The following is a 16,342-nucleotide window of genomic DNA, read 5'->3' as shown; positions in this document are numbered from 1 at the left end:
CCCAGCTATTATTATATTAGCACCTCCTTCCACCTTTAGTCCATGTGACCAAGCTATTATTATTTTAGCACCTCAATTTGAGGGTAAATAGGGAAAGAGATGAAACAGAGACTCCAATTCATGAAGGTGCACTCACTGCAGAGACTGATTTTTGGCCTTGTATGCTAGCACAGTGCCTACTACATTCTTCTGGACTGGACTTGTGATTTCATCCTCCCAGTAAAGAACTCCCTAACTTATGCAGATCCTTACATTCTCTTCAACTTACTTTCCTGGAGAATTTCCCCGCCCACGCCGTCCCCCTGCCCCCCAAGGTCAGTGATACGTTAAATGACTTAACCAGGGTCACTCAACTAGTATGGGTCAGAGGCGGGACTTTAAACCCAGGTCTATCTGACCAAGACCAGCGCTCTTGCTACACTATGTCATGCTGCCTGGAACATAGTAGGTGCTTACAAAAGTACTTGTAGAAGTGGGAAGAATGTAATTTCTCAAATTTACAGCAACACATTCAACTCTTTGGACATTTTTCTGAGCTATTTTTTTTTTTCAGTAAGAGGAATAAAAAAACCACAGCTAAATGTGACCTTAGAGATCATCTTGTCCATTATACAAATAGGTACTGAGCTCCAGAGACAGGAAGTGCCTGTGTGATCAGGGACACACATCTAGTAAGTGATAGAACAGGGAGTCAGGCCCAGCTGTCTTCACTCCCCAGTCAATCTGTTTTCCAATTACTGCTGCGTTTTATGCTCTGCAATTCTGTCCACAAGTATAAATGCCTTGACTAGGACATTAGGTGGAAATTTTAATAAATGGGATGAATCAGTAACCTGATCTACATATTTCCTTATTCATCTGTCAGCTGGGCCACTCTATACTAAGACATTTTTCCTCCTGCTCAGACTTGTCAATATTGTTGAAATGGACTTCAAACCCTTTTGGGAAGTTGCTTTGACTTTTTTCACACGTATCAACCTTTAGTCCAATGACAGAATGTCATACTAGTGAGTTTCAAAAACTGATGAAGTATGAAGTATAAATACAAGGAAACAAATTAAATAAAAATATTTTCATTTTTGCGAATCACAGAATAATAATGCTTCATTTGCAAGTCACTCCATTATTTGGTCTACTTATTTCTTCTGTGTTGATTAGCATATTGTAAGCAGGCACTGTACAGCTTGTTTCCTTGAGAGCAAAAACCCAGACTCATTGAACCCTCATGATGTTGAAGAGCTGCCTGCTTTCTTTTTTAACAATGTATTTTGTCCCAGTAAACATTTGTCACAAAGTGGAAAGACCCCTTAATGAAAGAGGTTGAAAGAATGTCCCCAGATAAGCCTGGCTTTCTAAGTCAACAACAGACAAGCATTTCCTCTCTCTTCTTCACTCTTCTAGCTTTCATTTCATTCCATTTCCAGTGTTCAATTTCATCAGGAAGCTTGTCTGTCCATCATGTCTTCTCTCCTTCCTTAACTGTTTGCTTCGGACCATGAACCCTTATGATTTCTCTTTCTCTCATCATGCTTTGCCCTCATACCAAGTCACATTCTATAGGCATATAAGTAACTACCTGGATATAAATTGGGCCCTTTTAGGAAACAGCAGTGGGGCTTTTTAGAACATTAAAATATTACACAGTCAAGTTGTTCTTTAGCTACTATTCAGGTGGCTCTTTTTGTTATTGATTTTGTTTCTGGCCTGTTATTTCATTGGTGTGGGGAACTCCCTGGTGTGGAAGTCATCTCCATCAGGGATGACCAATGAATTCTTATCTTAGAGAGCTGCCTGCTGCCCTGAGAGGTAAAGCAATCTGCCTGTGATCATAAACTAGTCTGAGTCAGAGACAAGACTTCTTGGCCTTCCTGACTTTGACTGGCCATTTATACAATAAGCAATGCTTCCTCTTACTACAGGTGGGCCACTCTTGAACAATAGTGTTTCTGAAAAGTTGTGGGCCAATTAATTTTTATAAAAAAATCATCAGGGCAGCTAGCTGGTGCAGTCAATAGAACACAGGCCCTGGAGTCAGGAGGCCCTGAGTTCAAATCCAGCCTCAGACACTTAATACAAAAACTAGCTGTGTGACCTTGGGCAAGTCACTTAACTCCAATTGCCCTACCTTCCCACCTCCAAAAAAAAGGGCAAAAAATTAATTAATTAATTAATTAGTCATTGCCCTGAGAAAAGCTAAAACAACAAAAACTGTATGCTGTTATTGTGCTACTAGGTGATGTAGTAGATTGATAGCTGGGTCTGGAGTCAGGAAGACCTGAGTTCAAATCCAGCCTCAGATACTTACTAACTGTGTGACTCAGTTTCATCTTCTATAAAAATGGAGCTAACAATAGTGCCTACCCTTTCTAGGGTTGTTGTGAAGCTCAAATGAGAATAATAACTGCTAAGTGTCTAACACAGCACCCGGTACATAGTAAGCTCTATGTAAAGGTTAGCTATTATTATTGTTTTTATTAATATTATTTTAAGTGGACTAGAGGGACCTTATTGTCAAGTAACCCTGTAAAGGGCTTTTTTCTATTACAAGAAGAAGCTCTCCATTTCCTGTGTTTTATCAGCTTATGTTTCCATAACCATTTTTTATAAGTGGAAAACAGCTGTATTTAGATCCCTAAGATATTTTTTAAAGCTCTGGACTTTGTCAGAAAACTTGAGTTGGAATCTTCTCTCCTCTAGCTGAGTGACTTTAAGCAAATCAGTAAAATTCTCTGAACCTCGTTTTCCAAAATGATATAATATTTGTAAAGCCCTCTGCAAACCTCAAAATACTACATAAATGCTAGCTATTATCACAAAATAGCAAATACAAAGGATTTTGTAACTGAATTAAAGTGCTATGCAAAGGTGTTGTTATTAATATTAAGATGAATGCTAAGTATTTAAGACAATTAAAAGGAAAAAATTTTTTCAATTGGTAATGCCTTGCTCTGAAAGAGTTTGTGCACTTTCAAAATCACATTTATTTGCAGGGCCACTCTGCCTCTAGAATCACTAGAAGGGGTCATGAATGGTTGCTTAGACCCCAACATGAAGGGATCTATACAGTTAGCCTCTTTTTATATTTGTGCCCCATATTTCAGAGTCCTAACAGGAAAACGTTAGTCAAAGTGATTTACAGCAATACCCCGATAAAAATCATGTCTGGAATTTTTGGTACTAAGTCATTGTATTTACTAGACAAGTCACATTTAAAAAGCTATAATTTTTCTGCAGCTGTAAAACAGGATAAAATACCAATTTTGTTTAGCCTTGAGCATATAATCTTAGTGGGATCAGTTTATAAATCCTTTATCAGTCAAGAAGGATACCAGGAGTTAGCTTCTTGGTTTCAGTGATTTAAAAAAATTTTTTTTACCTCGATCTTTGTACAATTCTAATAAAATAGATAATATTTTATTTTATACAATTCCAATAAAATAGATAGCACAATAATAATAAAACTCAGATGAAATCCCTTTACCAGTCCACATATTTGTTCTAATTTGTTCTTGCCTGCTGTTCATTTCTTTTCTACTTGTAGGTATCGCTTGGCGGGCCTACCTGGTGAATATCAGCACAGGAACATTACCAGCCCAGAGATTAACTATTGCCTGGTGAAAGACTTGATCATCTGGACCCAATATGAAATTCAAGTGGCAGCTTATAATGGGGCTGGTCTGGGAACATTCAGCAGAGCAGTCACAGAATATACATTACAAGGAGGTGAGCTTGATTCCCCATTCAGAAGGTAACCTTAGTAGACTCTTTTCTTTACATGAGGTCAATGTGATGTCCGAATTCGCCAGTGTGAATTAAAGCTCAAGTTTGGTACAAGTGCTAGGAGAGGATTGTGCATATTTGAATTCAGTTTAATAAATATTTGCTGAAAGGGTAAAGAGAGTTTTTCTGATGGATATCTCTTGTGTAGTTAATCTGTCCCCAAACTACAGAGAAGTCAAGGAAGGCCAGAGGCAATTTTCTAGCACCTGCGATGGGCCAAGCACTGGTCTAAGCTCTGGGGATATAAAGGAAGACAAAGCCAGTCCCTGGCCTCAAGAAACTCATAGTTGAATGGGGGAGAAAACATGCAAACCACTATATACAAACAAGATAGAGACAGAATCAGTGGAAGGGAATCTCAGAGGGAAGGCATTTGCATTAAGGAGGAATAAAGAAAGACTCCAAACAAAAGGTAAGATGTTAGCTGAGACTTGAACAGAGACAGGGAGGCTAAGAGGCATAGGTGAGGAAGAGCATTCCAGGAATGGGGGAAAATCAGTGAAAATGGAGGGTTGGGAGATGGAGTGTCTTATTTGTGGAACAGCAAGGAGGCCAGTGTGACTGGATCATAGAGTACATAAAAGAGAAGAAAGTATAAGAATCCTGGAAAGGAGCCAGGTTGTGAAGGGCTTTGAAAGCCAAACAGAGGATTTTCTATTTGACCCTACAGATAATAGGGAGCCACTGGAGATTATTGAGTAGGGAAGTGACAAGAATGGTTCTGATTCAAACAGAGTATCCCAGTTGCCATACATATTTTTTTAGATTGCTAGAGGAAATAAACACACACACACACACAAACATACTCACTTCACAAGTATGGAATAAGAGAGGCATGGTTAGACAGCAATTTGTCTGAAAAAATATTTGAGTCTTCTTAAGCTGCACACTCAATATAAACCAGCAGTGTGATTGTAGTGGCCATAAAAACTGATGCAATCTTGGGCTGCTTTAAAAGAGGTCTGTCTTCCAGGAATATGGAAGTGATGATTGCTGCACAGAACACATATGAAGCGTTGTGTTTAGTTCTGGGTCACACGATTCAAGTAGGACAATGAAGAGGTGAATGGACAGTGTTCTGAAGAGGGCCACCAGGATGGGGTCGGGCTCTGAGTCTGTGTCATATATGAATCCGTTGGAAGAACCAGGAAATGTTTACCCTGGAGAAGAGTAAAGTCAGTGGGACATGATAGTTGTCAAATATTTGAAGGGTTGTCATATGGAAGGGAGATTAAACTCTTTTTGGCCCAAGAGGGCAAAAATGAATGGAAGTTACATAGAAGGAAAGTTGGAGGTAAATTTAGGCCTTATGTGAGCACAAAATTTCTAACAATTAGAGCTGATCAAAAGCAGAATGGGCTGCCTTGGGAGGTGGTAGGTTTCCTCTCCAAAGAGTCTTCAGGCAGACGCTGAATGACCCCTTCTATATGTTATAGCAGAGTCCTCTGAGGTTTTGGTTGGATTAGGTGGTTGCTGAGGTCCTTTCCAACCCTTAATTCTCTGATTGTTTGATTCTCTAATTTTAAGGATGGACGAGGAACTTGCTCAGGAACTCCTCTGTGAATTGTTTTGCAGAAAGAATAGTCCCTCCCTAATTTATTTTTTGAACAGTCTTATTCTAATTTATTTCTACTTATTCAGGATCTCTTGCATCTCTCTCCTCTTCCCTATTTCCACTATCACAACACTGGTCCTATTGCACTAACTCCCTAACTGGTCCTGGTCCTTTTACCTGCCCAGTCCTGTGAGTTCTCTCTCTCTCTCTCTCTCTCTCTCTCTCTCTCTCTCTCTCTCTCTCTCTCTCTCGCTCCTTCTCTCTCTCTCTCTTTCTATTCATACACACACTTATGTTTTATATCAGTCTTTTGCTCAAAACCCTTCAGTAGTTGTACTTAACTCTTTAGCCCTCCAGAGCTTCACATTGATACTACTTTTCCAGCCTCATATGACAATATCCACTTCCATAAGGTAGACTCTTTGGCTTCCCCAATACATATCCCATGCTTTCCCACTTGACTTTCCTTATACCAGCCTTTCTGCCTAGAATGCATTCTGTTCTTCTGTACCTGTTGAAATCAAGCCCAGTTCAACTGTTTCTTCCTCAATGAAACCTTCCCTATTCTCCTCCTGCAGGAGGGATCCCCATTCATAGCCAACCCGAAACTGCAGATAGCATTTTATTTACATATTTTTATTTTATTTCATAGATATTTGTGTGTCTATATTAGATTGTAAGCTCCATGTAAGTATGAATCGTATTTTACTTGATCTTTGAATCTCCCCCATTACCCATAGAGTTTGAGACATGTTTAGTGATGAAATGATTTTATCATATTTTCTTACAGTAATGTTATTGTTCTGCATGTCTGTTGTTGGTCAGTAACATATCTACCTCACATAACATAGATGATAGTATGTGGTTCATAATGCATTTACTTTGTTTTGATTGCAATTCTCTGTCTCTCCGATTTCTTTTTTTTAATTCACAGACTTTACTAGAGCCAAATGAGGCTTAAAAAATCCTAAGCAGAACCTCATAAAATCTATAAAAATGAAATGTGTCAAACCTCACCTCAAACATTTGAAGACTTTCTTAGTAGTAAATTTCTTTACTGTTTTCTAAAATATTTTGGTCTTGGATGTAGAAATACGTTAAGTTAGCTGGGCCCTAGGAAATGTTGCTTATACATTAATTTCACTGTGCTGATGTTAACAGGGATAAGATAAGCTTTCTGTTCACACAACTTTATGTAAATTACATTCACCCAAATCCTTGCCGGGAGAATTTATTTTCACAGAGAATCAGAAATTAGTTTTATTTAGTGATTTGTATTCTCTTCTGATTCACAGGTGTGATTTTATTTGTTTGAGCATTTTACTACAGCAGCCTGACCTTTCTCAAATAATAGGGTTTCTAACTGCCCACTTCTTTCCCCAAACCATGCCTCAGACCTAATGTTCCTTGATATTACATGCTGTTATTATCATCCTTTATTGATTGGCTGTCTGTTGTCCTATATAAGTCTATAAATTCTCTCTTATAAATTAAGTGTTGTCAGTTCTGCATTCAGACTGACTAGCAAAAGTATTCAAAATGCAAGCTAGTCCATGAGGACCTGTTCTTCCTCCAGCAGTACTTAATTACTCTTTTGAAATGTGAAATAACTTAAAAACTGAACAATTCTGTTTAGTTAGTTGGGTTAAGAAAACAAAAAGAATGAAGTAAAATTTATAAAAAAGACTAAATTACTCTAGCTAGCATGGTTTTTAATAATATAGTCTTGATATTAACTATGCTTATTACACTATGCTCAAAGTATGCTGGAACCCTTTATAACACTTTCTCCAGGGTCCCAACTGTGCAACAGCCATATAGCTAACATTTATAAATTACTTTATATACATTATCTATTTTGAACTTCACAACCCTTGGAGGAGAATGCTGTTATTTCCCCCATTTTATAGATGAGAAAACAGAAGCCCAGAGAAGTTAAGTGACTTGCCAGGGTCACACAGCTAATTGAGTATCTGAGGTAGGGTTTGAACCCAGGATTGTTTTGTTTCTGTTTCATTTTTTTTTCTGATTCCAACCCTATATACACTCTATGTTAAGCTGTAGATAACACTGTCTCATAATGAGCTCATTTGGAATCTGAGTGAATCATTGAAGTAGGTATGCTGACTTAGGATCTGAAATAGTACCTGAACTTCAGTCTAAGGTTTTTTTTTTTAATTCATTTACCAAATGGATTAACACTAAAATGCTATTAATCAAAATTATTTTCTCCTTTGCTCTAAAGTTAGTAAAATGGTGGAGAAATGATGTGAAGACCACCTCTCTGAAAATTCCACTAAGGGACTAACTTAGCCTGAGCTTGAAAGGGGCTGGCTCATATTTATTGTCTTCCTCTGGGGTCTGGGATAGAATTGTATTGCCAGAACTGGTGGAGACCCTAGAGGTCATCTAGTCCAGCTGCGCCCTAAGAGACTAAGAGATGAAGAGAGGAGAAAGAGAGGATTGGGAAGCTTTTGCTTTCTGCTGGTCTATTTCAGTAGACTGAGAGAGAAATTACTATAAGCCTTGAACTGTGGAAGAAGAGGTTGGCATTACTTCCTGTAATCTATTAGTACTCTCGATTGAGTCACTAAGGGAATCAGGATGGGGATAGGGATAAGGAAGGGATAGGGAGAGAATGAGGGAGAGGGATGTGGATGGGAATAGGGATGAAACAGGGAGAAGAGATTTAGGAAAGAGCAAGAAGGCAAAAGAGGGAGGAGGATGGGAAAGGAAGGAATAAGGAAAAGGATTAGAGAGGAGGATAGGAAAGGGGATAGGGAGAAGAAAGGGGAGGGAAATAGGAAAAGGGAAAGGGAGGAGTATGGGGAAGGGAGGAAAGGTAGAGAAAGGAGATGAATAGGAATGGGGAGGGAGATATGGAAAGGGAAGGGGAGAAAGAGGCGTTGAACTTGTGCTTGCAGTGGTAGAAGGAACTCCTGGGAGACAAAACTTCCTCTAACTATGCAAGTGAGCACTTTTCTGCATCTTGGAGTTTTAGGAAAATGCCTAGAGTATTGAGAAGTTAAGTGACTTATTTGCCTGGGATCATAGAGTCAGTGTGTGTGAGAAGTAGGATTCAAACCCCAGTTTTTCTGGTGTTAAGGCTTACCCTGTATCCATTACACCACACTACCATAAACAGAATCCTAGATTTAAATCTTAGTATACATAAAGGCAGTTTAGTTCCTTTGGCCACTTGTCCTCCAAAACCAATGGACTTTACCACACTTGCAAACTCATGGTTGCTGAAAATGCCAGAAACTGAAAAAATGTCTTATGAAAACTATCAGCCCAACAGAACAGTAGCTCTGGAGTAAGATCTCAGGACCTGAGTTCCAATTCTGCCTCAGATTCTTACTACCTGCTTGATCTTTGGCAAATCACTTAACTTCCCTAGACCTCAGTTTTACCATCTTTAAAATGGAGTGGATTAGATGGTCTCTAAGGTCCCTTCCAGCTCTAGAATTCTGATCCTCCCACTTTTTTCCCAAGTTTCTCTTCAATTCCACCTCAATATTTCCCCTGACCTTGTTCTATATAACCTCGTTATACTCTTGTCTTTTGCTCTATCCTGATAATAAATCAATGATTTGTCCTTTTTTTAAGAGCCTCTCAAAACCAAGTTTTATTTATTTAAACACATAGACCCAATAGACCAAAAAAAAATCATGCTAAGTTTCCTGAAATAATCTGCAATTTGAATCTGCCCTTTATTGAATTCCATTTTATAATGAAGTCCCAGTAATTTATTATTTCTCTATTCCAGATATATTAATCTGAACCTTGAATACTCTCCTAAAGAATTATTTTAATACCTTTGTGTTTTGAGGAAAGTAAGTAACCAAAATTTCATTTTAATAACATGGAGATTTGAAACTCATCAACTATACCATTAAGACATCAGCAGATGCATTTCTGAAGTTTAAGTGTGGAAAGTGGTAGAAAGAAGGGAGTTGAAAGTCTGCAAGCATCTTAAGCAGACTAGACTCCTGCTGGGCCTCAATTTGCTCATGTGTGTAATGAGGATGTTGGACTAAATGGACCTGTATTAAATGGACCTCTTAAGTTGCCTTTCATCTGTGATCCTATAATTCTGTGTAAGCCAGACTAATGGCAAACTGTCACGTGATTTAGGGTGGGGAAGTAAAAAGTAATGAGACGTTTCATGGAACTTAATCTTGTTACTTGATAGGCATCCACTAAATAATACTATGAGTTTATATCTTTTGTATTGCAAATAAAAGAAAAAATATACACCTTTACCTTTATTTAGAAGATAAAATTTGGCAAAATGTAGCACATTTGTATGAATAAATCCAAATGATGATTTTTTAAAAATTGCCAGCCAACCCTTGTCAAATTATAGGAACAGATAATCCTAAGGAATTTACTCTGGCTAAAATGCTCTGCTAGGAGTTGTATTCCCACACCTTCTCTCCAAGGAGACCTTAATATTCATCTGGGCAGATAAAACAAACACATATAAAGATAAATAATAACATTGTAAATAATAATTCAAGACATCGAAAGAACAGATGTTCAGGACAATTCTCAGTTTCCAATTGAACTATATGGGTCATTATTGCTTTAGGCTATAAGAAGACGGGGCTAGAATGATCAGAAAAGGCAATGTGGATGGCATGAACTTTGAATTAGTGAAGAATGGGTAGGATTTGGATAGGCTGAAACAAGACTTTTCTAGGTATCCGAGCATGCCTGAGCTAAAGTACAGTGGTGGTAAAGGGGCAAAGAATATCTGATTTCATACAGCACAGGGTTTCAGAAGATGAAAAACTGAGATAAGACTAGAAAGGGAAGTAATGGATAGATTAAGGAAAGCCTTGAATGGCAGACCAAGAACTCAGACTTCATTTAGTAGGCAATGGGATCACACAAAAGGATTCTGAGAAGTCAAAAGACATGATCCAAGTAGTGCTTAGGAAGACTTCTCTGGTAACCATGTATAGGACAAATTAGATGAGGAAAGAGGTGTGACAAGGAGAAACAAATTGGGAAGCAATTATTACAGCATTCTAGGGAAAGAGCTGATATGTCCATGAACTAGAGGGTTAACTGGTGAGAATGGAAAGGAAAAGCCATCTTTTGAGAACTTGAATCATAGATCTAGACATAGAAAGGACCTCAGAGGTCACCAAATCCAACACCTTCATTTTACAGATGAGGAAAAGGAGGCTGGGCAGGGAATTATTGATTTGTACAAGTTCACACGAGCAGAAAGAATCAGAGGCAGGATTTAAACTCGGGTCCTTTCAGTCCAAAGTCGGTTTTTTTCCAGGCTTCCATGCTTTCTTTTCTTTTAAAATCATCTTCATTTCCAAATATGTTCCCACACTCAGAAATGCATCCAGAGGAACATATTCAATGAAAGATTATGAAAGAAGACTTGAGAAATATTAATGATGGATTAGGAAAACTCATAACCAAAGATCTGGGAGAATAAAACGCACATAAGGCCCATTTCCACTTGGGGAGTCCAGAGTGGAATTCCCCCCACCACTCTAGCTAAATAATATCCTGAAAGTGAAAGAGTGGCACATTGGGCACAGTGGAAGAGTCAATTTATCTAATGCAGGTGAGAATTTGACTTCCAGTGAGTACTTTGTGAGGAGCTGGTTCATAATCTTTACATTTTAAACTACTTAAGTTTCTGTGTTCCCTACTGATGCTGAACGTGCATCCTGCTTATCTGCATCATGGTTTTTCCAGCTGTGTCTCATTTTCCCTGATTGTGTCTTTCAGGGATTAATGCAAGATTTCTGCATAGAAATATTTTTTGTACATGTGAACTAGGTTCCCTACCAGATTTTTCATTAGTTTCCAGTGTATGTGGTCTTAATGTATGTATTTTTACTCTACAAGTAAAGGATACTCAGAAGATTTCTGCTTTCATGTGCATGGCATTTTTACATATATAAACACTTTCTTTTTAATGCATATACGTAGGTAGTCTTTCCTTTCCCACTTTAGTTAGCAATAATTCTTCCTTAGAATTTCACTATAAAGGGTGGTATTACCCACATACTTTCTCTTAGAAAAATTGTGCTTTTCTTCAGGAACATTTCAGGCTTTGCTTTAATCCTATGGATGAGTCTAAGTGCCATTGGGATGGGGGGGTATGGGAGGTGGGAGGTGAGTGGGTAAGAGACCATCCCTTGCCTTGATAAAGATCAGTCAGTGAACTTGTGCTCTATCAATTGAACCAGAGCTTATTTTTGTAATATGTGTGAATTCTAACAAGATCCCATCGGCTCTGTTGGAATATTGCATTGGCACTCCTGGATATGTCTTTGTGGAGGAGGGGTGTTTTTTTTTTTTTTAATCACAGCATTAATCACAGTGTTCTCTCTTGGAATGGGTCTGTATCATTGACCTCATTTCATGTCTCCTGGATTTAGCTGGTATAAAGAATGGCATATGGCCCCATGGCTGCAGGAGCACATGTCTGAAGGATGTGAGGCCTTGGCTTAAGTGATGCCTTCTCCTCTGGGGTGCAGTTACATGGTGTTCCTCTTTAGAGTTTTCATTAACCTCCCAGTCAGCTAAATTATAGGTGAACCAAAGGAAAGAAGAGTATCAATTCTGTCCTTGAATATTATTTGTATATGAAATGGAATGAAAACTAAGAAGGGAGCACCAAGAAAAAAAATAACATGAGGAAATAAGATGTGTAGAGAAAAACATCCAGGATTGAAGAGAGTGGGTAATGGTCAAGGAATCTCGAGGGAGAGAAGTAGAAATTAGATTTTGAATTTTTTTAAAAAGAATTGATCCATTGGGAAAGAAATTTAGAAAGTAAGTTACGAAGGGGGAAGGAAAAAGAGGTTATGTGATTAATTTGTGAAGGAATGATAGAGAATATAGAGTATGAGAGAGGTATGTGTATGGTCCAGAGGTCATCAAACTATGACCCACAAGTGAAATAGCCCACTGCTTATTTTTATATGTACCCTGAGTTAAGAATGGTTTTTATGTCTTTAAATAAATTTTTATTTTGTTTAAAAATTAAAATAATTTAGCTAAGGGACCATACAAAAACAGTCAGGGAGAAGGATTTGGCCTGTGAACCATAGTTTGCCAACCTTGGATTATAATCAATCAACCATCACTAATTAAGTTCCTTTTATGTACCAAGTACTGTGTAGAAGCTTGGGGACACAATGACAAAAAAATGGAACTGTGTGTGTGTGTGTATGAGCAGCTAGGTGGTATAGTGGATAGAGGACCAGTGAGCCTAGAGTCAAAAATATTCTTCTTGGGTTCAACTCCAGACTCAGATACTTTCTAGATATATAACCCTGGGCAATTCAGTTAATGCTGTTTGCCTCAGTTTCTCTTCTGTAAAATGAGATGAAGAAGGAAATGAAGGGGGCGGCTAGGTGGTGCAGAGAGTAAAAGCGCCGGCCCCAGAGTCGGGAGGGCCTGGGTTCGTTCTGGCCTCAGACACTTAACACCCACACAAAAATACTAGCCATGTAACGTTGGGCAAGTTACTTAACCTCAATTGCCCTTCAAAAAAGGAAAAACAAAAGAAGGAAATGGAAAACCATTTCAGTATCTTTGCCAAGAACACTCCAAATAGGATCACGAAGAATTAGACACAAATGAAATGACTCAACAACAACAAATATATGTGTATATATTATATATACTTTATATGCACATATGTGTAAATAAATCTATATGCTTGTAATGCCATGCACAGAAGCTTTCCAGAAGAACTGCTACTGTAAACAGCTTTTTTAAGGTTCTGATTGTTCCATATAGTGATCATTCTATTAATTCCATAACAAAAACAAAACATCCATGGAAAATTAAAGTATAGCATAATTCAAAATACAGCATTCACCATATTTCAACTTATCACAGAAAATCACAATATAATATTCACAACATAGTCTCAAAGTAAAATAGTCATTCTTAAGTTAACTCAATCAGTCACTTATCGGTAGTATCAAAGTACACAGTCAAAGTCTTCCACTCTTGGGGCAAAGTCTTAATTAACTCAATTAGTCACTTATCAGTAACAATAGTCAAAGTACTCAAAGTACAATCAGTCACTTATTCAGCAAAGTCTTACTAAGTATCATACACAAAACCCTCCATCCCTTAGGTCACTAGTAAACTATAATTCCATAATTTCTCAGTACCCAAGGAGAGGTCTTTTCTTCATCCTCACTTGGGTCCTGTTCTCAGATTCCTTGGATCCCCTTCCATCGTCCCCAATTCTGCTCTGTTGCAAAACACCACTGCTAATAGGGGAGGATGGGAAGAAGACAGAGATCCCTTTCCCTGCTCTGTAGTAAAGACACATTCCATGTATCTAATTCTTTTCTATCTTGACTAACTGGTTCCAAGACTGGAAAATATCAATTTTTTTCTTTTAAATTTACAAGCATTTATTATCTCTCCCTTCCACCTCATCACATACCCCCCTGAGAAATTAGGGGAAAAAACACCCTTGTAACCCTTTGCATAGTCAAACAAAACAAATTCCCACAATGGCCACGTTCAAAAATTTTGTCTCATTCTGTATATATAGCTCATCATCTCTCTGTCAGAAAGTAGGTAACATTCTTCATCATTAGTACTCAGGAATCCATGCTTTTCATGGTTTGTCTTTGTATTGATCAAAGTTCTTAAGTTTTTCAGAGTTGTTCATTTTTTACATTGTTCTTATTTTATAAATTATTCTGGTTCTGATCACTTGATTCTGCATTAGTTCATACAAGTCTTTCCAAATTTTCTGAAACCATCTACTCTTTCATTTCGTACAGCACCATAGCATCCTGTTCCATTCATATGCCATAATTTGCACAACTTTTCCCCAAATGATGAGTGCCCCCTTATTTTCCAGTTCTTTTCAGCTACAAAAAGAGCTATTACAAATATTTGTGTAAATGTGTATATCCTTTCTCTCTTTCTATGCTCTGTGTGTGTGTGTGTGCCTGTAAGTGGTATTTCTGGATCAAAGTGTATGCACAGTTTAGTATGGAATAGTTCTGAATTGCTTTCCTGAATATGGGGACTAATTCATAGCTTCACTAACAGCAATTTAAAGTTCGTGTTTTCCTACAGTCCCTCCAATATTTGCCATTTTCCTTTTTTTTTTTTTGGTCAGTTTTGACAATCTGATAGGGGTGAAGTAGAACCTCAAAGTTGTTTAGTTGGCTTTTCTACAATTATTAATAATTTGAACATTTTATGTGACTATCTTCCTTTTGAAAATACCTGTTCATATTCTTTGTATTTCAATTGGGGAATAACTATTATTCTTATGAATTTGTATCAGTTCCCTGTAAATCTTGGAAATGAGACCTTTATAGAGAAACTTTCTGAAAAGCCTTATCTGCCCAGTTTCATGTTTCCCTTCTGATCTTAATGTCATTGATTGTACTGTGAAAACTTAGCTTTTAAATACCAACAGGGGTGTGGCCAGTCTTTAACCAGCTAATAGCCAGCTGCCCTTCTAATCTATCAGAGGAACTTTTTCATACTTTTTAAAGAGATAATCAAGGGGTAGCTAGGTGGCACAGTGAATAGAGGACTGGTCTTGGAGTCAGGAGGGCCTGAGTTCAAATCCGACCTCAGATGCTTGACAACTGTTTGATCTTGGGCAAGTCACTGAACCAAAATTTCCCTGCCTCCCCCCCCCTTTAAAAATAAAAAGAGAGAGATCGTCACGCAGTAGAGCTCTCTTCGGATTATGTTTTAAGACTTTAATACCGTATCTATCTTTAATCTTCCCCCTAATTTCAGTGATTATATCTGCTAGACTGAGGGGTATTCTGGAAATGGGACCACCTTCCCCCACTGCACATATTTTAACTAACAGCAGCATTGCCAGAATAACATCCTTTAGATGTTCTAAGTTTTGGTATTCTGACTCCAGGCCATTCTCCACTCAGCCAAAGCACAGGTCTGACCTTGTCACCCCACTTTTTCAGTAAATTCCAGTGGCTCCCCATCACCTTCAGTTTCAGATATAAAATTCTGTTTTCATTCAAAGCCCTTCACAACCTGTCCCCTTCCTACCTTTCTAATCTTCATATACCTTACTCCCTCCTCAACTCCCCTCTACTATATACTCTGAGCTCTAGTAACACTGGCCTCTTCTATGCTCCTTCCATGGGATATTCCATATCTCTGTTTAAGGCATTTTCCCTACTTGTCCCCCAAGCCTGGTATTCTCTCCCTCTTCATATCTACCACTTGACTTCACTGGTTTCCTTCAAGTCTCAGCTAATATCCCACCTTCTATAGGAAGCCTTTCCTGATCCCCTGTAATGCCAGTGCCTTACTTCTGAGATTATCTCCAGTTTAGCCTGTATGTACCTTATTTGTACATAGCTGTTTTCATCTTGTCTCCTCAATTAGTACCATAAGCTCCTCAGAAGCAGAGACTATCTTTTTTTCCTTTCTATCCTCAGCACTTCATACAATGTCTGACACAGAATAGGCTCATAATAAATGCTTATTGACTGACTTTAAAAGTTTGTTTCATTCTTTTATATTCAAATCATATATGCCAATGTAGTATTTAATATGGTACTAGGCTTTGTTTACAATGCAATATCCCTTGTAGCAGCAATACCTGTGAGGAAGTAACCTAGCTATCTTGACCCAGAGATTGATGTCTTTTTAGCCTTTGGGCTCCTAAACACTGGAAATGCTTAGGGAGCAGCTAAGTCCTTGTAATCTGAGGTTCTAGCTGAGAGGATTTAAAGGATGACAGAGCCATTAGCAATTACCTTAGAAAACTCCTGGGGGACTGATTAGATTCTTCAAGACAAGAAAAGGACAATTAGAGTACTTGTCTTTGAAAAGGAGAAATATAATAACTCAAAATTAATAATTTGTCAATGTAACCTGGAAAAATATTGGAACATATCTAAAAAATAATTTTGCAAATTACTAGCTCCCAAGGAACAATGCAAAAATAGACATGCATTTGAGAAAAATAAATTCTATTGGACGAGTCTGATT

At 38.0% G+C, this 16,342-nt stretch overlaps 1 protein-coding gene across 1 annotated transcript in view; it reads left to right on the top strand.

Moving 5' to 3' along the window:
* Window positions 1–16,342, top strand: part of SDK1 (sidekick cell adhesion molecule 1) — a 1,154,843-nt gene that overhangs the window by 864,802 nt on the left and 273,699 nt on the right. The window contains exon 20 of the mRNA XM_069084769.1: window positions 3,542–3,723. Coding sequence (XP_068940870.1) covers window positions 3,542–3,723 — 182 coding nt within the window. The remainder of the gene's footprint in view (window positions 1–3,541; window positions 3,724–16,342) is intronic.

Source organism: Petaurus breviceps, unplaced genomic scaffold, assembly GCF_028583685.1.
Source record: "Petaurus breviceps papuanus isolate PSGF00001 unplaced genomic scaffold, PetGlider_PUasm1.0 175, whole genome shotgun sequence".
Taxonomy (NCBI): domain Eukaryota; kingdom Metazoa; phylum Chordata; class Mammalia; order Diprotodontia; family Petauridae; genus Petaurus; species Petaurus breviceps.
The sequence above is the reverse complement of the archived record's forward strand: the minus strand, read 5'-3'. Positions and strand labels throughout refer to the sequence as shown.